The sequence below is a fragment of the Littorina saxatilis genome, linkage group LG12 (assembly GCF_037325665.1).
Source record: "Littorina saxatilis isolate snail1 linkage group LG12, US_GU_Lsax_2.0, whole genome shotgun sequence".
Lineage (NCBI taxonomy): Eukaryota > Metazoa > Mollusca > Gastropoda > Littorinimorpha > Littorinidae > Littorina > Littorina saxatilis.
The window spans coordinates 19,597,295-19,618,990 of NC_090256.1; the positions used below are offsets into that span (position 1 = coordinate 19,597,295).

Below are 21,696 nucleotides of genomic sequence, written 5' to 3' on the forward strand. Positions count from 1 at the left end.
TGACTATAAAGGTGATGGTTTTGTCTGTCAAGAAGGAGAATCAACTCATACCTCAAATAAATTTCAACATGATTGCGACTTCTAGAACTTACACGTCCGACTCCTGGAAATAACACGACTCGTTTGCTTTGTTCTACGCCGCATCAAAATTTAAACGAATGGGTGCCGGTTTTTTTTCTCCGGATTTCGACCAACAAGAGAGGCAATAAAACAACTCATTTGCTTTTTTCTACACCGCACCAACATTTAAACTATTGGGTGCTATTTTTCCCCCGATGTTGATGAATAAGAGAGGCATATACTTTCAGCAGTTTTCAGCATGCACGTAAAAAGGAACAAGAGAAAAGAAAACAAACACCGGTGAAAATATGTTAACTTTATTCTGACTTTTTGTGTGTGAAGACCTTTCAATTTTCGTTAGAACAAGGAAGTTCTGATATTGCAACAAGAGTGGAGTTCATTTTGTCAGGAATATTAATCAAGTTTGCAGTTCTAAGAAAGAAAAAAAAAGGAGGAGAAGAAAAAAAAAGCGGGGACTGTCGTCTAACTTAAGAGGATCATGTCTCCTTACATAGCTTGCATGCCAACTGATAAACACAGAAGGCCAAAATGAATCGGAATGATTTCAGTGCCTATTGGATCCTTTAGGAAATTCCACTGGACATAAAAAAAAAAATCCCACCACAACACACACTGACACACACACACACACACAAACCAGTTGTAACCCGTTTCCTTGAGTGTTCCGACTTTTTCACCCTGTGAAGTATGCCAGCCGTTGCACATGAATAAGGCTACGACACAAATATATTCGGTTGGCCGCTGTTAATTTGCTGAATAGACTAAAGAGGTTAACGTGATACTAAAGCAAACAGGACACACGTTTACAGTAGGCGACATCACAATAAAAATAAAAACCCTTCCGAAATAGTACCCGCTGATGGGGGGGGGGGGGGGGGGGGGGTGGGGAAGAAGTCTGATCTCCTTAAAAAAAAACAAGTCGCGGAAGGCGTAAATACAACATTTAGTCAAGCTCAGTCGAACTCACAGAATGAAACTGAACGCATTGCATTTTTTCCGCAAGACCGTACACTCGTAGCATCGTCTGTCCACCGCCCGTGGCAAAGGCAGTGAAATTAACAATCCAGAAAAGCGCGGTAGCGGTTGCGCTGAGGAGGATAGCACGCTTTTCTATATCTCTATTCTTTTTAACTTTCTGAACGTGTTTTTAATCCAAACATATCATATCTATATGTTTTTGGAATCAGGGACCAACAAGGAATAAGATGAAATTGTTTTTAAATCGATTTGGAAAATTTAATTTTAATAATAATTTTTATATTTTTAATTTTCAGAGCTTGTTTTTAATCCGAATATAACATATTTATATGTTTTTGAAATCAGAAAATGATGAAGAATAAGATAAACGTAATTTTGGATCGTTTAATAAAAAATAATTTTAATTACAATTTTCAGATTTTTAATGACCAAAGTTATTGATTAATTTGTAAGCCTCCAAGCTGAAATGCAATACCAAAGTCCGGGCTTCGACGAAGATTGCTTGGCCAAAATTTCAATCAATTTTATTCAAAAATGAGGGTGTGACAGTGCCGCCTCTTTTACAAAATGCCGGATATGACGTCATCAAAGACATTTATAGAAAAAATGAAAAAAACGTCTGGGGTTATCATACCCAGGAACTCTCATGAAAAATTTCATAAAGATCGGTCCAGTAGTTTACTCTGAATCGCTCTACACACACACACACACACACACACACACACACACACACACACACACACACACACACACATACACCACGACCCTCGTCTCGATTCCCCCTCTATGTTAAAACATTTAGTCAAAACTTGACTAAATGTAAACAAGTCGCGTAAGGCGAAAATACAACATTTAGTCAAGTAGCTGTCGAACTCACAGAATGAAACTGAACGCAATGGCATTTTTCAGCAAGACCGTATACTCGTAGCATCGTCAGTCCACCGCTCATGGCAAAGGCAGTGAAATTGACAAGAAGAGCGGGGTAGTAGTTGCGCTAAGAAGGATAGCACGCTTTTCTGTACCTCTCTTTGTTTTAACTTTCTGAGCGTGTTTTTAATCCAAACATATCATATCTATATGTTTTTGGAATCAGGAACCGACAAGAAATAAGATGAAAGTGTTTTTAAATTGATTTCGACAATTTAATTTTGATAATAATTTTTATATATTTAATTTTGAGAGCTGGTTTTTAATCCAAATATAACATATTTATATGTTTTTGGAATCAGAAAATGATGGAGAATAAGATGAACGTAAATTTGGATCGTTAAATAAATTTTTATTTTTTTTTACAATTTTCAGATTTTTAATGACCAAAGTCATTAATTAATTTTTAAGCCACCAAGCTGAAATGCAATACCAAAGTCCGGGCTGCGTCGAAGATTACTTGACCAAAATTTCAACCAATTTGGTTGAAAAATGAGGGCGTGACAGTGCCGCCTCAACTTTCACGAAAAGCCGGATATGACGTCATCAAAGACATTTATCCAAAAAATGAAAAAAATATTCGGGGATTTCATACCCAGGAACTCTCATGTCAAATTTCATAAAGATCGGTCCAGTAGTTTAGTCTGAATCGCTCTCCACACACACACACAGACACACGCACATACACCACGACCCTCGTCTCGATTCCCCCCTCTACGTTAAAACATTTAGTCAAAACTTGACTAAATGTAAAAAAAAGAGAGAGAGAAAGAGAGTAAGAAGGAGAAAAGAAAAAACAACCGAAAAAAACACCGAAAAAAACCCAGGACACACGTTTACTGACCTAGTTCGTGCAACGAATTTCAATAGTGAAAGGAAGAATTCCAGTGGCTGTGGTGGGGTCTACGAAATAAGTACTTGAACGTGGTAATAGTGTGCGTGACAGTTTCAACTGAGAATACACAGAGAACAACCCACAAAGAATTAATCTAGCTAAAGTAAAACTGGACTTCAAATATTTTCTGTTGAGCGAACTTGAGCTTATGAGTGGTGAGGTTCTTTTGTATCGACTATTTGTCAAGCCAGGCAGTCATGAACATTACACAAATTCAGTTCTGGTTAAACTGGGTTAGCTCCCCTGTCCTAATCACTCGCTGTAGGTCTCTTAAATCTCAGTCACGTAATGAAAGATGGCACCTGTAATAAATCACGTTGAAAGCCCATAAAACATCTACAAGAGGAAACGGAACCAAAAATGTATCTTAGGCATTACATTCTGACATGATTCCCATCCGAATCAGACTACGTTGAGGATTTCGCACAGGTAGAGACTGAACGCAACCATCTTTAGCACCAACACCGATTGAAAATTCGTTATTTGTTCTGTTTCAACCAAGATGCGTGCCGTTATCTTATATCCAATAATCATAGTTTTAAGAAAAACAAATTAAACATTATAGGCTGGCATCAGTTGCTCCCCTAACTAACAAACTGGTAACTCCTGCCGTTTTACCCGTTTACTCCCCTTCCTTCTGTTAACCACACACACACACACACACACACACACACACACACACCACATGCACACGCGCAGGGAGAGAGAGAGAGAGAGAGAGAGAGAGAGAGAGAGAGAGAGAGAGAGAGAGAAGAGAGAGAGAGAGAGAGAGAGGGGGAGGGGGGGATATACTGAAAACCCGAAAACAAACAGTAACAACGCATTTTCAAACGACAGAATTGAAATCAACCATATGAAATTGACTAACACAGACGAGTTAAAAAAATAGCAAGCAAACTCTACTCATTCAGTAACGGACCTTCCCATTTTCATTTTGGCAGGCATATTTTACTGACAAGACTTTCCTTGTAGCAAACCATCGCCGATGATCATAACCGAAGACGATGAGGACTGATCATTACCTAAGACAATTTCAGAACTTACAGCAAAGCGCTCTTTCGAGGACCCTACTTTTACGACTAGAGCACCGGCTAAGGCCGTCAAGTAGAAACACACTTGGTATCAACCAAACCGGCTTGTCAAGTCGTAATCAATTCTGCTAGATAAAAGAGAGGTGGAAAAAGCAACACAACACTCAGTACAGAAACAAGACAAAGACGACGTCAATTTGCTGGCCCAGCTGAGACTGCTGGTGTTCACAACCCGCTGTTTGGCAATACAGTCAAACCTGTGTGAAACGACCACCAAAGAGATCTACCACAAGTGGTCGTTATAGACAGTTGCATGGTCACTATGGGAAGGTGAATGACAGGGAAAAACTCTTCGGGGATCGTTTGGGGAGGTTGTAACGGGCAGGTGGTCGTTATCAAGAGGTGGTCGCCAGGACAGGTTCAATTGTAGCAGTTCGTCCTACTTAGATGTGGTGGTGGTGGTGGGGGGGGGGGGGGGGGGCTTCTGTGGTGGCGGGGAAGGTGGTTGGGAAGTGGAGAACGGGTGTACCACCTAAAGTCCGAGGCGTGAAAAATGAAAATGTCGTCATCTTTGCCTCGGTTACATACCGAGTATTCGGTCGTTTTTTCTGCAACCTCTTTAATATCATCGTTGTCAGTAACGCAGCAGTGCTTGTCAGGTAGAACATGCGATTGTGACTCGGTCACGTAGACAGGTGTCAACAGTCAAAATGACCAACTGGTCAATTTATACCAGTCGAATTTAATTGTCATTGTCAGATTTAGTTGAACAATTGGTAGGTAGCATGAGACTTATTTTGCAAACGTTGCTACAAAATAATTATTACAAACACACCACTGGCATCATCATAGGTTCAGTAAACGTTCTTATTCATGTATATGAATGTTGATTGTAATCAATTCTATCTCTGTGACCACAGACTGGTCTTTTTAAAGCTGAATCAAACAGTCAGACACAGTAGCTGTTACTGATAGTACTATAATTATGCTCTGTCGGCAGAACCGTAGAGTGAATCACACACACACACACACACACACACACACACACACACACACACACACACACACACACACACACACACACACACACACACACACACACACACACACACACACACACACTAACGGAGTGAAAACAGCACCGGTTTACATTACCCCGTAAGTGCAGAAAGACACTGGGTCAGGTTACTGTTATTTGCAAAACACGAAGTAGTGCCATATATATATATATATAAACCCCAGACTTTCTCCTGTCTCTATCAAATACGCCCCCCCCCCCTCCCCCACCCCCGCCCCTCCAAAATCTAGGGCCCAGCTGCTTTCTACACAGAGCAGAATTTTTTTGACGAATTGATTACATTTTGTGAGTGACACTTATGTCAATTCATGAAATGTATTCAGAAAGAAATGACCAGTCTGCACATTAAGTGATCAGGGTGTAGAATGTCGGTATGTTTTTGAGTGGAAGGATGCTCTTCCCACTAGTGAAAGCCTGGACAGATATGCTAGGGGGACCACACAATGGCTCGCATATCAAGGAATCTATATGTTTAAGGACACACTGCTTAGGCCTAAAAAAAAAAATAGGTGTGGTTACGGTAACCCGACCTACCCTATTTTTAGGGGCCGACCCTATAACTTTTTATTACATTTGTCAAAAAAAACACCCAAAAAAACACAAGAAAACGAGTGCAGAAAACGCAATGAAAGCGAAAGCGCCCGAGTCGCACACTTATTTCCCTGTCAAGTAGGTTTAATTTGTACACATTAGAAAAAAAAGTAAAAAAAAAAAAAAGTGATTGCCTACCTTCCTACCCTATATAATTGTGCTCGTGTTGTGATCTAAAGTATGCCCATGTCACTTTCTCATTCGGTCACTGCGCATGAATAAACATAAAAGCAAAGTTTCAAATCGAGTTTATGTAGGCGGCCTATATCTTTCTCCACTCGACCATGTTCCATGCCATCTAGTCGAAAAAGGTTGACCTCAGTTGAAAAAGGTTGCCCTCCGTTGAGCAATGATTGGTTTGGAAGTGAACGGAAAAAGCGAATTATCTCTTCTTTTGAGTGTTTCAGGGGATACGTGATGAAGATGGTGGCTGAACAGATGCAAAGTTGGGCACATGGGCATTGACCGAATGAAAAAGCTGATCCACGAGAAACTTGAGACCACTACACCCGCGCCAACTCCCCGATAGGATCGAAACTCACTACCACAAATAAGAACAAGCTCATATAATTAAACTTACTCTTCGTTTCTTACGAATGAGTTAATAAAGACATGAATGGCTACCCTATCATACTGTATCATACATCTTTTAAGAGGCTGTCACAAGCAGTCGTTTCTTTCGAAACCTATTGAAACTGAAAGCACAAATTAATACAGGTTTAGTTACACCAACTTTGGGGAAATCACATGTGTTTTTCTTCACGATATATGTACATTAGTCTGAACATAGACTGATGTCGGTACACAATATGAGGAACAAGGCAAGGAGGGAGATGGGAGCATCACAGTGTTCACCATTATACACAATATGAGGAACAAGGCAAGGAGGGAGAGGGGAGCATCACAGTGTTCACCATTATACACAATATGAGGAACAAGGCAAGGAGGGAGAGAGGGGAATCCCAGTGTTCACCATTATACACAATATGAGGAACAAGGCAAGGAGGGAGAGGGGGGAATCCCAGTGTTCACCATTATACACAAAAGGCTGTCCTTAACTGATCTCGAAGTCGACTTCGCAAAGACTGCCCAAAGTCGACTTCGCAAAGACTGCCCAAAGTGGACTTCGCGAAAACTTTGCGACGTCTTTTTAACGAAACTTCAGTACCAAGGCTTCTAGCAGACTCCTCCGTGAAGTAGACTTCGCCAAGTCGACTTTGACCAATTAATGTGAGGCTTTACAGGAGTAGGTCCGATTTTTTCACTGAGGATGGAGCCACTGTCTGCGGTCTTCTGCCTGAGAGGGGCAGCGTGACGGCAATTCTCAGTGTCTTCGCCACCATTTTCTTCTGTTACATTCAGTAAGCAACGATCGACTCCCGCAGAAGAGGAAGGAGGAGGGTGGTGAGAGTGAGAGGTGGGGGAGTACTTGGATCAGACCGCCATCTACTCCTAATTGTCAATTCGTGTCAAACGTTCACTGACCTACGTTGCTGATCCCAGAGTTTCAACTTCACTTTCGTGGTCTATACAGTGAGCGGGTACACGTATGTGTGCGTACGAGCCGGCATTTTCACCCACCGTTGTCCTCTATTTGTTTAAAACAGGATGCAGGATCTTGACAACAACCTTGTAGCCATTGGTCGAGACACTGAACAGAAGATTGGCATGCCAAGTCACAAGGAAATTCCTCAAGTCGTGCTGACAATACAACTCCGTGCAGTGAGTGAGGTGTGACGGTGGGTACACTGATACTGCCTTCGTAGCTTTTCGGCGAGCGAGCTCAATCGTTCAAGATATCATTCCGGGAGGTAAAACCGTTCAATGCCAATGGCCACTGATCCGCATACAATGACTACATTATGATGTGGCAGACTTACAACAAGAACTTGACACTACAGCACGTGCCTTACAGTCATTTGACTCTTTGGTACTTGGGAGAAAAATGCTGATGCTAGTCCACCGCCGTAATCAAGTTGAAAACATTGTCAGTCCTTCGGAAGAAAAAGGGAGTTTATTGACTCTTTTGACGTGTCGTTATTTCACTGTTTTTTCCTAGTTCGAATTAGCGCTTCTAGTCGCCTGTTCGTGTCCCATTGTAAGCTTCCCATAAATCGTTGCTCGAAAAGCTGAGCAGGAAGTCTGCCAAACAGTGGTTTTGATTGGCTGCTACACTTTCGGCCAAACTCAAAGTTTTTCCGTCTTCCCGTGGAGTAGGTCTGCAACAAATAACAAGAAAATGTTAAAATGACGTGGGCTTGCAGTTCAACAGAAATCGTGGCTAAGGTCTGGGACACAGCAGGTAAAAAGTATTCCGTAAATTAACCCAACACTACCAATGAAAACTATGACATTTTAACAGCAGGTCTACTGTCATATACCGACAGACTAGACACTCTCTTCTTCACTCTTTTTGAACATTCGTGCGCAAGAATGCACAAGAACTATTCATAACCCGAAAACACACACACACACACACACACACACACCTCTTCTTCACTCTTTTTGAACATTCGTGCGCAAGAATGCACAAGAACTATTCATAACCCGAAAACACACCCACACACACACACACACACACACACACACACCTCTTCTTCACTCTTTTTGAACATTCGTGCGCAAGAATGCACAAGAACTATTCATAACCCGAAAACACACACACACACACACACACACACACACACACACACACACACACACACACACACACACACACACACACACGACACACACACATACGCATGCACGCACGCACGCACGCACACCCCCCCACACACACACTAACACACCCCCCGGCGTGTGTCCGTGTACTGTTATTACAAATACCCATCATCGTGGTATACACACACACACATACAGTAAGCAATGCCAATGGCCACTGATTTGTACACAAAAATAAAGTGGCCAATACACATAACACATTATAACGTTTTGCTGCTAACCTTTCAGCCTGTTGAGAAGACAGACGGAGAAGCTGGGAAGTGAAGAATTCGTCAGCTGCTTGTGGAGATGTCAGAGCAGTGGTTGGCTTGCACAGTAACACACCAACCCTGAAACAGAACGACGGTCTCATTCCCCAAACGACAAACAAGCCAACAAACGCGTAAGAAAAGAATTATCTTTGCATATCCAGGGTAAAGGGGTCTTTGTGGAAACATGCAAGCCACAGTATTTTCAACCGTCAGACTTTTGACAGCTAACTTTCTTGGCATGGATGCCTTTTTTACTGTAACTGACCTCCGAATAGCGACATCCCCGTCTTCCGACGATATACCGACAAAAAAATAGTCAATAGCGACTTTCATGTCAGTAGACTATAACATAGGCACAAGTGCCCGTCTTTGTGCGCTGATGCCTACTTAAACTCTTGCTTGTGCAAGTATGAGCAGCCGGGGGCCCGGTAGCTCAGTTGGTAGAGCACTGGACATGTGATCGAAGGTCGCAGGTTCGAATTCGGGCCGGGACGGACACGGGTCAACTTTATGTGCAGACCCAGAGACGGAAGCCATGTCCCACCCCCGTGTCACCACAATGGCTCGTAAAAGATCTTGGTCATTCTGCCATAAGTGCAGATGACTGATACCACCTAAACACGCATACACTTGTGTATCTCGTCAAAAGCCGCGAGGGCGTAAAACTCGAATCATATAAACCATAATTATCTTGTCGTTAAGAGGCGAAATATTTAACCGGTAGGACATAAAGCATTCTCTCTTTCCCTTTCTTTCCAGTATGAGCAGTGGATGTCTCCGGTTTTTTTTTAATCACACCTGTAATTGTAAGGGTTTATTGACTCTTTTCAATGTCGGTTTCCATGCCCCACTGTAGGGTTTCAGTACAGTATCGTAGATTATGAATATCATTTTCTTTCACAAAAGCAAGTGCAATCATGTGCAAGTGATGTTTATTGTTTAACAAATAACAAAATAAGGATGTAATACTATTTATATTACATCTGGACAAACCATCATTTTATGTCTAAATCCGACTTGCAATATATTGGAATTAAATATAATTTGCATTTAAACTTAATGCATCGTTCGTTTAATGCTTCGAAGCAAGTTTAGCCTGTAGGAACAACTACCTCCAGGGACCACATATATTTTACCAAGTGTTGTTTTGGTGTTACAATGTTTATAATCCTCCCCTGGTGATGGAGAGGGACGCTGGGAGGAACAACTAGGAACAGTCACGTAAAAGAAAAGCAGACACACTTCAAGAACAGAGTTCCACATTGTCTCCCTCTGTCAACAGTTCACCACGTTGTGTGTGTGTGTGTGTGTACTTTTAACATTGTACACTAAGTTTTGCTTAGTGCTTGGGATTTTGGTGTTATGTCTCAGTTAAACGTATGCTTTGTATGCTTGTTGATTTGTGCTAGTTTATTCTATAATGAATTTGTAAAGCGCCTGGAGCCAATTGATGGGACTCGCGCTATAGAAAAGTTATTTATTATTATTATTATTATTATTATTATTATTATTATCATTATTATTATTATTATTGTTATGCCGCTTGAAGATGAGAATAAAGGGAACTAAATGAATCCAATTCAAAATTGTCGCATTTTACTTCGATTTTGCCTCAGTTTTGACACACTGCGACAGTTCTCTCTGTCTACAAAGCTTGGTACTTTGCGACAGATTCCTTAAATTTGAGACACTATTCTTGAAAATTACCGAAAAGCAACCATTGCAGCCACATCAAGGCCGCGCAACCCAGAGATAGAACCAGTCACATAAAGCAACCATTGCAGCCACATCAAGGCCGCGCAACCCAGAGATAGAACCAGTCACATAAAGCAACCATTGCAGCAACATCAAGGCCGCGCATCCCAGAGATAGAACCAGTCACATAAAGCAACCATTGCAGCCTCATCAAGGCCGCGCATCCCAGAGATAGAACCAGTCACATAAAGCAAGCATTGCACCCACATCAAGGCAGCGCATCCCAGAGATAGAACCAGTCACATAAAGCAACCATTGCAGCAACATCAAGGCCGCGCATCCTAGAGATAGAAACAGGCACATAAAGCAAACATTGCAGCCACACAAAGACCGCACATCCCTCTCTGTTTACTGACAGCGATATCCAAAGGCAATTGGCAAAATATGTGTACGATTGTTTTCAACTACGCAGATGCAATGCGTCTTCCGACTGTCCTCAATAACTTATGCTCATCTTCAGGTCCTCTTTGTTCACCCTGTTCCACTTGGTTTTGTATTACATGTATGTTATGTTATATTGCTGTTTTTCCTGTACTTATGTATCTTGTATACGTGTGTCAATAGGCTCTGTGCTTTAATGACAATAAATTCTGAAAATTCTGATTCCCTGTTATTGTATTACCTGCAGAGTGCCTGTCTTGTCGTGGGCCTCCTGGAAGGATCGTCCAGCACCAGACTCTTCAGTACCTTGCCCAGGGCCGGTGACACAGGGTGGGGCAGCGCAGGGATGGCAGAGTCCGGGTAGTGGGGCTGATTCTGGGTGGAAGTGGGAAAACTGCTGCCGCTTTTGTTGCTGCTGTTGTCGGCCCCAACCAGATGATAGAACATGCGCGCCACCGCGAACCCATCCGCCTTGGAGTAGACGTCTTCCAGACTCATCTGCAAGAGTAGAGTGGTAAGTGACTGAACGGTAAAGTAAATATTTCAATGTTATAATGGCAGTTTTTGGGTTTATAGTACAGGTACCGTCCTTCCCGTATAAACTTTCTTGTGACCCGCAACAGATCTGTTCAGGCTTTTACAAGGGTTAACAACATCCTCAAGGCTTTTACAATGGTTAGCAACATCCTCCAGGCTTGTACAATGGTTAACAACATCCTCCAGGCTTTTTCAATGGTTAACAACATCCTCCAGGCTCAACATCCTCCAGGCTGTTACAAGGGTCAACAACATCCTCCAGGATTTTACAAGGGTCAACAACATCCTCCAGGCTTTTACAAGGATTAAAAACATCCTCCAGGTATTTACAAGGGTTAACAACATCATCCAGGCTTTTACAATGATTAACAATATCCTCCGGGCTTTTACAAGGGTCAACAGCATCCTCCAGGCTTTTACAAGGATTAACAACATCCTCCTGGCTTTTACAATGGTTAACAACATCCTCCAGGCTTTTACAAGGGTCAACAACATCCTCCAGGCTTTTACAAGGATTAACAACATCCTCCAGGCTTTTACAAGGGTTAACAACATCCTCCAGGCTTTTACATGGGTTAACAACATCCTCCAGGCTTTTACAAGGGTCAACAACATCCTCCAGGCTCAACATCCTCCAGGCTTTTACAAGGGTTAACAACATTCTCCAGGATTTTACAAGGATTAACAACATCCTCCAGGCTTTTACAAGGGTTAACAACATCCTCCAGGCTTTTACATGGATTAACAACATCCTCCAGGCCTTTACAAGGGTTAACAACATCATCCAGGCTTTTACAAGGGTTAACACCATCCTCCAGGCTTTTACATGGGTTAACAACATCCTCCAGGCTTTTACATGAGTTAACAACATCCTCCAGGCATTTACAAGGGTTAACAACATCCTCCAGGCTTTTACAAGGGTTAACAACATCCTCCAGGCTTTTACAAGGGTTAACAACATCCTCCAGGCTTTTACATGGATTAACAACATCCTCCAGGCCTTTACAAGGGTTAACAACATCATTCTAGAAACAAATCACACCCTGCACAGAATTTAGAGCGTCGTTGTCACCTTGTATCGCACGGGAAAACGCATACATATTTCCAAAGACAGAAAACCCAGGTTTTTTTTCAGCGGTTAACATGAAGCTAAAATCAAGATCATATCTGCATAATTTCAGCATAAAAATCCATAGAGGTAACACAAAACCAGCTGGCCCTTTTTGGTTTTGTCGTTTGGCCAGGATTTTTGCAAAATACTAAAACATGGGGTAAGAAAGAAAATTAAATAGAATTATTTGAGGTTTTTTTCTACTGCGCAAACTGAGTGTGTTAAAATACAAAAAGAAAATATCCAGAGAATACGCATTTTAAGAATAAAAAAAACCCAACTCTACAGTAAATGCCCTCCCGTGGCAAGGAGGAAGTACGATGTACCGAAAACCCATTAAGAAAACAGTTTACGGACTAAACAACCTTCAAACGCCAATCCAATAAAAAAAAATTTGAATTACTTTATTCGATTAGAAATTTTATTTGCCGAAGCTTGCGGCATCTTGCCTTCTATCTTCACTTGATCACACACGGTTCCCTGCTGTTGAAAGGTGTTCTCGTGCAAAGCAATATATAACATCCTTCAATGAAACACAAAACCAATCACATGTTAGATGATATGCAGGGGGAAAACAACAACTCTCTATTTTATTTTCAGAGTGGAAACTGGAAAAACATTAATTACTTTTGCAATACCGTGTCCTGATTTGTTTTGTTTTTAGCCCGAACACAAAAGACAAAAAGACATAAACGAAAATAACTGACATAAAGACAAAACTAACAAGCAGGGAACAAATTGCGTTGTCAAATTTCTACCAGCATGCGAGGAACAAAGGGAAAGTTAGAGTCTCAACAGCCTACGCAAGTGGGAAAGGACAAAGCTCAACATACGATTGATCGATACGAACCCTGAATTTGACAAATCTAAAATGCTGATTCAAACAGAAAACGAGTTCTTTAGGTCAATGCCTTCTTCCACAGCTAAACGTGTTTGTTTTTGAAAAAAAATTCCTGTTTGCTTTTAATCTCGACAGCTTTATCCCGTATTTTTTACTTGTCTGCTAGGCTTCTTCCTCTTTCAGTTGCATCGGTGTTGAATTGCACTCGATGTATTTTCCTGCTGTTTTCTCAAATTGTGTTTGGCTGTTACTTGTCTGACTTCTGAAAGAAGAACAAAACCATCTCGCCCTCTACATTGAAATCCCCTCCGCCCCCCCCCCCCCACCCCAACTCAACCATACCCCTTCAACGTTAAATGCTTTTTGTAAATCGCCCAAAGACTGCTATCTGGCGGTGAATAGTGCTATAGAAGAACGTTTTCATTATAATAAACATTAATACGGCCTGATCACCGAAACGCCAAGACCTCGGGTGAGCCAGATGGGATCGAGAACCGTTGCAAGCTGTCGCCATTTTCTTAAAAACGGACCCTCCTGAATTACAAACCACCTGAGACCCACGTGACAATATTCCTAATACAAAAAAACAAACCGTCAAAATAACTCCACATTTAATGAAAACCTACAGGAGGGCAAGGATGTAATACCCCCATTCCACACACCCGTTCTAGGTCCCGTTCCCGTACCGACCAAGGAACGGTGCGGGCACGGGGGGGATCGGGAGGGAACCGCAATCGAACGTAAATGATCGTTAACGGAACTGCTTTGAACGGTAGGGTCGGTAGGGACGGTTGAGTTTGTGCTGCATGTTCAAAATTGTAGCCGTTCCCCTCCCGATCAGAATGAACGGTAATGGAACCTTAACCCATCGGTAACGGAACGCTTGGATCGTTAAAGGAACTTAAAACAACGGTAACGCAACGGTAGCGCTCTCACACACTGAGTTGTCATACCCACATTCCACACATCCGTTCTAGCTTCCGTTCCCAGTCGTCCTGGGGACGGCTGCCACTATGGTCAGACGCTGCTCAAAGATGCCAAAAACGGCCGTTTGCGCAGCGTTCCATTGTTGTGGCAGCCGTCCTTGGTCGGTACGGGAACGGGACCTAGAACGGTTATGTGGAATATGGGAAAAAGGTAAGCTAGTGTCGTTTTGGAACAAGGCACCTTCGTATTATAAAAGACCCAGAAGCGCCCTTTGAAAAGATCTCCCTCCATCCAACCCCATCTACCTCACCCTCTCACCTATCCACCTCCACCCCCTCCCCAACCACCCCCCCCCCCTTACCCCCAATTTGTGACTTACAGGCTGAGGCAGGGTGGCGGGATCACACCGACTCCAGCGGCTGAGCTCTGGCGCCCAGGCGTGGGGGTTGCCAGCAAAGACCTGGTCGTGGTCAGAGAAAGGAACGGTCTGACCGCCGTAGCCCCGCAGCGTGCGAGCGAAGCCGAAGTCGCCCAGCACTGGCCTCAGCCTCCAGTCCAGGAAGACGTTATCGGCCTTGATGTCCCTGTGGACCACGTGGTGAGTCTGCAGGTAGACCAGGGCGGAGAGGAGCTGGTAGAGGACCTGGAGCAGGAACTGCTCGGGCAGCTGGGGGTGGATGGGAGCCTGCTGGAGGAAGGAGCCCAGGGTCTGCGGGTACTGGTCCATCACCAGGAAGGTGGTCCTGCGCGCCATCTCCACTGGCACGTCCAGGCTGGCCGGCACCAGCAAGGGCAGGTAAGCGCGGAAGTGGGTGGTGTCCCCTTGGTAGTGGTGGCGCACGCGCACGATGTTGGGGTGAGGGTGCAGGAGGAGGGGGGCGTGGAACTCGGCGCCGAAGCGATGCAGGAGGTGGGCGTCCAGACTGCGGCCCAGGGAGTGAGCCTCGTAGCTCAGGTTGATCAGGTTCATCAGCATCTGCGTGCACAGCGTACATACCCAGTTAGCAAACACTCACATCATGGACCCACAACACTTTTCTGAACGCTTTTGGACCAACATTTCCTGCCACCTCTGCCCTTAGAAAGGAAGAAGAAGAAGAAGAAGAAGAAGAAGAAGAAGAAGAAGAAGAAGAAGAACAACAACAACAACAACAACAACAACAACAACAACAACAACAACAACAACAAGAAAAAGAAGGAGAACAACAACAACATTAACAATCACACCCACAAACACAACCACAACAACAACAACAACAGCAACAGCAGCAACGTTACAGTTAATATTCGTCTTCCCGCTTCAAAAAGTAAGGCTACTCTGAAAATATCGCTTTATTAGCAGCGGAAAAGATGGAAGAGTAAATCAAATCTTCAAAAACGTCGTTCTCAGATCTGTTTAATTCTGTCATATAATTTACGACTGATGTTGCACACGAGAGCATTGGTGGAACGCAGCATTGTTTGTGTGACTGTTCTCTTGCTTTCGTTGGGAAGATTTCTGCATAATTGGCAGCAGTTTGTTTGTTTGTTTGTTTGCTTAACGCCCAGCCGACCACGAAGGGCCATATCAGGGCGGAATTGGCAGCAGTGTTTTCTTCTGTCCGTTAAGTTAATACGTGTCCCTAGCCTTATGGTGGGGTACCTTCAGAGTGGGACCTTCACCCCTCTTTAACTATCATCATTATGACCATTAACGAAAGCTAGCACAGCGCGAGCCAACACATCTGGGCAAGCACTATTCTTAAGCGTCTCATTTAATTATGCTAGTTTTAAACAAAAAGACAGCAGCAACAAGAATATTAAGTTTAACCAAGGAACTTTTGTTCTGTTAATTAATGTAAGAACGAATTAAAAAACAAATAAACCTGACATTCTACTATTTGTGAACTTTAGTGTTCTTTTTCCTGCAATTTGCATTGTCAGCTGTTGCCCCGTAATCGTGACTGGCATGTTTGATTCAAATAAACTGAGCAAAACAATTATTGCACCCATTTTCGTACCCCAACTAAAACATTTATTCCCGTGTCATTTCATTCAAACTGTATTTGCCATTAAAGGCCTTTTACTGGGCTATATGGCGCAGTTTTCGGATCAAAGATGTCTGTTATAGGTATCACGTGACCGCCGCCGAAGTAAGGGTACCCCCAAAATCGACCTGACAAAAACGTCAGGTACCAATTAAAAAATCGACAAAAATTCAGAATATGCTTTACTTGGCAACCTTCACATACTAAGAGAAAGCCAAATCAATTATCTATCCAGAACAGGTTGTTTTGTTTTGCTATATTGCGTATCTCTTGTGTAATGTCATTTCTACTGGTGCAGGTGTGGAGCGCACGAGTAGTAGAAAACGAGAGGTTTTTGCGTCCATTTTGAGGCGGTGGCCACGTGATACCTTTAACAGAAATCTTTGATCCGAAAAGTGTGCCATATAGCCCAGTGAAGGGCATTTAATGGCATATTAAGTTTGAATGAAATGACACAGGGTTGAATGTTTTAGTTAGGGTACGAAAATGGGTGCAATAATTATTTTGCTCAGTTTAGATCTCAGACCCCCCATTGTTTTATGTTACAGTTTTTCCTACATCATAACATGTCTGTCTTTCCACTTCTTTTTCTCGGTGGAACTAAAACAAATTACTGTTTGCTATTGTTATGTTGTTATCGTTGTTGTTGTTGTTTGATTGTTTAATTTTGTTCATTGGATGTTGATTTTCTTGTTGCCGCTTCGCTTAGGTGTTGATTCATTTCTCGCAAAAATCAAGACAACGGGCTATAGGAAAATAATTAGAGAGAGGAATAAAATGAGAGAAAAAGAGGCAGCTAATCGCAACAAATTAACCAACCAATCAACCATCCCCACCACCAACATCCAACAATTCAACATATTCAACAGGAATAACAAAAGCAATTATTTTAACCTTGTCGCTAACTACATCATATATCACCTGTTGGAATGCAAATACACGAACCCATTTAATATAAGTTAGCATAGCTTGCTCTGCACTCAAAAGTGACTTTGGTGTGATGATGGAGTCTCCCGTCGGCGCGACGGGTGAATGGCAAACAGTTCAATTTCTGGTGTAATGGATTATCGGGATGAGCCGGTTTGTCTGACCAGCATAGGGGAAGTTTTATGGTGAAGAGATCTATATGTGTATTACCTACTCCCCACCCCCTCCCTTCCTGGAATCCAACTTCAAAACGCCCCCCTCCCCTCCCCTTAAAAAAACAAAATGCCTCCAAAAGTTTTGTACCGCTACCAGAGCCCAGTTGGCCCTTTAGGGAAATGAAATGACGTTTGAAACAACAAAAACTATATGGCAGAGTCCAAGCGACATACCTTCAGCATGTACTTGCGGCCCCTGTGTCCTATACTGAACACCAGAGAGCATGAGCCGCTCCGCTGACCGTCCGAGGCGCAGTTGACCGGCCGGCTGTCCAGCAGCTGGAACTCTTTGCCCACTGTCCACTCCCTGCCGTCAGCGTCCAGCTTGCCTGTGTCCGCTTGCTCCTGGTAGAGGCGGGACACTGAGGCCCGTAGCCACGCCTGCTGGCTTTCCCTGCTGGACGCTGGGGTGAGGTCGGAAGAAGCTGGTGTCGATGTGGTGGTACGTGGTATAGAGCTTGTTTCGTGAGCACTGAAGACTTTCGCGTGTGCTTGTGTGGGGAGCGTGCATTGTTGGGATTGTCTCGCGGACTGATCACAGAAAGAAATCACAGATCTTGGCGCGGCAGTAGAAGTTCCTACACTGGCACTGCCTGAGCTCACAGCCGACTGGGCGTCGAACCGAGCAGTATGCGTCTCTGTTGGTGGAACTCCAGCCTGCCCGAAAGCGAGAAGAGAAGGATCACCGCGTGCGCCTGAACTCCCTGACGACGGTAGCGTTCGTTCCGAGGTGGCGCTTTCAGCGTGAGCCCCGTGACGCTTTGTGGCGCCCTTCACTGGTGTTACTTCACGGCACACAGATTCCAGTCTGTCTTTGAGCTGAGCGATCTCCGCGTCCTTACTGGCCAGCATGCCCTTCATAGTGTCCTGCTGGGTGACGATCAGCTGCTGTAGACTGGAGTTGAGTCTTTCCAGGCCCTTGGCATTGGCCGTCAGTTCGCACACCTCCTCGTCTCTGTGTGCTGAATGTTCATGGGACCTCGCCTGTTCTTGCGCCAGGGCTTGCTGCAAGCAAGCGTTTTGTTTCTCCACGTTAAATACCTTTTCTCTCAGCTCAGACAGCTGCAATTCTTTGACGGCCAGCGCGTCCTGAGAGACGGTTCTCGTGCTGACGTCAGTGGCCACGAGCTTGTGGAGGTGGGCGTTGTGAGCGGTAAGGGAGGCCAGAGTGGTCTGCAGCTGAGCCACCTGCCGCTCCCTGTCGGCCAGCTCCTCGCGCAGCTTGACCACCTCCAGCTGCAGGGACTCGGCGAACTGCGTCAGGTCCTCGTGCTTCACCAGGCTACTGCTGCCCTGAGGGTGGGGCGGCGCCATGTCCGGAGGGGGAAGGAAGGACGTCACGCTGTCCACGTCGCCCTGACTCATCGCCCTGCCTTGACCGTTCTGGTAGAGCGCTCTGCTGTGGTTCTGGTGGTGCACAGGGGAGTTGACGGCGTGGCCCCTTCCTGCCCCTCCCACTCCGCCTCCTGCTCCTGCCCCGCCATTGTGGCAATGTGCAGCACCGGCAACATGATTGAAGCTGTCGTCACTGTGCTCCTCCGGGTCTAGGTGGACGTGGCGAAGCGAGTTCACTTTGTGTTTGTCAACACCTGCAGGATTTCTCGCACCTTCCGCCACACTTAGTTCTCCGAAGGCGGTACCATCACGAAAAAGCCCGTTCTCCCTCACCACCCCTAAGTTGCCGGAGAGTGGTCGCGAGCCTGACCCCCCAGAAAGGTTGTTGACGTTGTTGATGGGAAAGGTCTGTGGCCGGGCTAGCTCGGTGGGAGGGATGTTGTCGTGTAGCTTGGGGAAAGACTGGTAGCGTGGCCAGGAGGCGGTTGGCACGGAGAAACTCGGCTGATCCTGCGATGACTGGGACCTGCTTTTCGACTCCGGCAACGAGTTGAAAGGATGGCAGCCTGCAAATATATGGTGAGTGGAAGCATCGTGGTTAGTTCTGCCATTTCGTTTGTCGAAAACACCTCAAAAAACAAAAGAAGGCATCAAAAGCGTTTCATGCATGCATGTAAGTAGGAACAACAGTTGTAAAATCTTTCGTGGTCATTACTTGTTAATTGTTACAATCCCAAACCCCTAACACCCATTCGCTATGCATCTTCTGTTTGCGCGAATAAAACATTCTGACTTCTGACTTCTTACCTAAAGCCTCCATGTATTTCTGAAGGACAGTAGCGGCGGCCCCGTGTTGCTGCGACTGGGCCTCCTGCAGGGGGGTCTTGCTCTGGCCGTTCTTGACGAAGGGGTCAGCCCAGGCGTTGACCAGCACCTGCACGATGTCCTTGAAGCCCCGGTAGGCCGCAAGGTGCAGCGCTGTGTCGCCCCGCTCGTTCTGCACGTTCACCTGGGCGTTGCTGTGGACACAAAGAGGTCAAGGATGTAGAGACTTGGGCAAATTCTTCAGTGGTGCCTGGGCGCCGCTAGAGACACAAAGAGACCAAGGATGTAGAGACTTTGGGCATATTCAGTGGTGCCTGGGCGCCGCTAGAGACACAAAGAGGCCAAGGATATAGAGACTTTGGGCATATTCAGTGGTGCCTGGGCGCCACTAGAGACACAAAGAGGCCAAGGATATAGAGATTTTGGGCATATTCAGTGGTGCTGCAGACACAACGGGGTCAAGGATATAGATATTTGGGCATCTTCAGTGGTGCCTGGGCGCCGCTACAGACAGAACAGGGTCAAGGATATAGAGATTTGGGCATCTTCAGTGGTGCCTGGGCGCCGCTACAGACACAAAGGGGGTAAGGATATATTTTTTGGAGAATATTCAGTGGTGCTACAGACACAACGGGGTCATGGATATAGAGATTTGGGCATATTCAGTGGTGCCTGGGCGCAGCTACAGGCACACAGAGGCCCAAGGATATAGAGATTTGGGCATATATTCAGTGGTGCTTGGGCGCCGCTACAGACTCACAGAGGTCGAGGTCTCTCTCTCTCTCTCTCTCACTCTCTCTCTCTCTCTCTCTCTCTCTCTCTCTCTCTCTCTATATATATATATATATATATATATATATATACTCTCTCTCTCTCTCTCTCTCTCTCTCTCTCTCTCTCTCTATCTTTCTCTCTCTTGAAATACATGACCGATTTTCATGTAATTAATTCCACCACATTCATAATATACGACTCCCGTCACATAAAACAAGCATAAGGCAATCCATGCGGAAACTAATTAAGTCAGAGTTGCCTAATGTAGCAGATAACGTAATGTATGCAACAGTGTCCTCATTTATGTACGCTTGATTGTATTATCTAAACGAAGGGTAATATTATTCTAAATGACATATATACAACTGTCGTCCCAAGGACAGCATTTGATATCCGTCTCTTTCGCAGCGGTAACAAAATTCAGACTCGAAAGACCCCGGAAATGTGTGTAATTTATGTGTCTCCCCATAATATGTCTTTTCTTGTCCATTACATGTCGATCATTTTTATATTTGAAGCATAGAACGCATTCTGAATTTTGACGTGGTCATGGAATTTTGGCATAACTCGTTTGAGACAGCTTTTGAGCAGAAGGCCAAAACTGATTATTTGTACTATGAAATAGTGTTTGTATTTGTACCAGGTATGGAGAGAAAGACAAAAGAATGTTAAATCATGTATTGTCCATCGTATTTTAGAAAACATTTCTCATTGAGAATAAGTTACTTAGTCTAAAGCACAAACACATCAAAATCGCCAAGAATCGAGTTACAACGATTTGTGTGTTTCATGGTTTTGTTTTTGCGTAGTATTACAATGCATTGAAATGTATAATATTGTATCGTATCGTGTAATATTATTGCATTGCAATGTATTGCTTGTAATGAATTGCATCGCACTTCTGTTACAGTATATTGTATTGTACTGTATCGTATTGTGTTGTATTACGTTGCGCTCCCACCACAAGAACACACACCTTTCAATGAGAAGAGTCAGACAGTCCACGTGACCACGGTCAGCAGCCGCGTGCAGCGCCGTAGAGCCCCATTTTACGCATGCGTTGACGTCACATCCGGCCTGGATCAAAATGACGCAGATTTTGCAATGGCCCCGGCTGGCACTCCAGTATAGGGGCGTGGCCTTGTCTTTATCACGTGAGTTGACGTCACAGGGATGGTTCGACAGCAGGCTCACCACCTGAGGAATGCAAAATCATTTTTGGTATAATTCAAGAACAGTGCCTCAAATGAATTTTCTCTCTCTGTCTTTCCCTGTCTCTCTGATAGTCTGTATGTCTGTCTGCTTGTATTTCTCCACCTCTCTCTCTCTCTCTGACAGTCTGTCTGTCTGTCTGTCTGTCTGTCTGTCTGTCTGGCTGGCTGGATGGCTGTCTGGCTGGCTGTCTCTGTCTCTCTCTGTCTCTCTCTCTCCAGTATTAACAGTCCGTCATGTAATTATGTCCCTTGAATACAAAATAACGTTTAT

At 44.3% G+C, this 21,696-nt stretch overlaps 1 protein-coding gene across 2 annotated transcripts in view; it reads right to left on the bottom strand.

Annotated features, from left to right (window-relative positions):
* Nucleotides 1-3,639: 3,639 nt before the first annotated feature.
* LOC138981441 (uncharacterized) overlaps nucleotides 3,640-21,696 on the bottom strand; it is a 102,100-nt gene continuing 84,043 nt past the window's right edge. For both annotated transcript variants that reach the window (XM_070354359.1, XM_070354358.1), the window contains exons 3-9: nucleotides 21,188-21,408; nucleotides 19,420-19,631; nucleotides 17,452-19,178; nucleotides 14,488-15,084; nucleotides 10,934-11,190; nucleotides 8,527-8,634; nucleotides 3,640-7,800 (exon numbers count right to left, since the gene is read on the bottom strand). In XM_070354359.1, coding sequence (XP_070210460.1) covers nucleotides 7,656-7,800; nucleotides 8,527-8,634; nucleotides 10,934-11,190; nucleotides 14,488-15,084; nucleotides 17,452-19,178; nucleotides 19,420-19,631; nucleotides 21,188-21,408 — 3,267 coding nt within the window. In that variant the 3' untranslated portion in view covers nucleotides 3,640-7,655. The remainder of the gene's footprint in view (nucleotides 7,801-8,526; nucleotides 8,635-10,933; nucleotides 11,191-14,487; nucleotides 15,085-17,451; nucleotides 19,179-19,419; nucleotides 19,632-21,187; nucleotides 21,409-21,696) is intronic.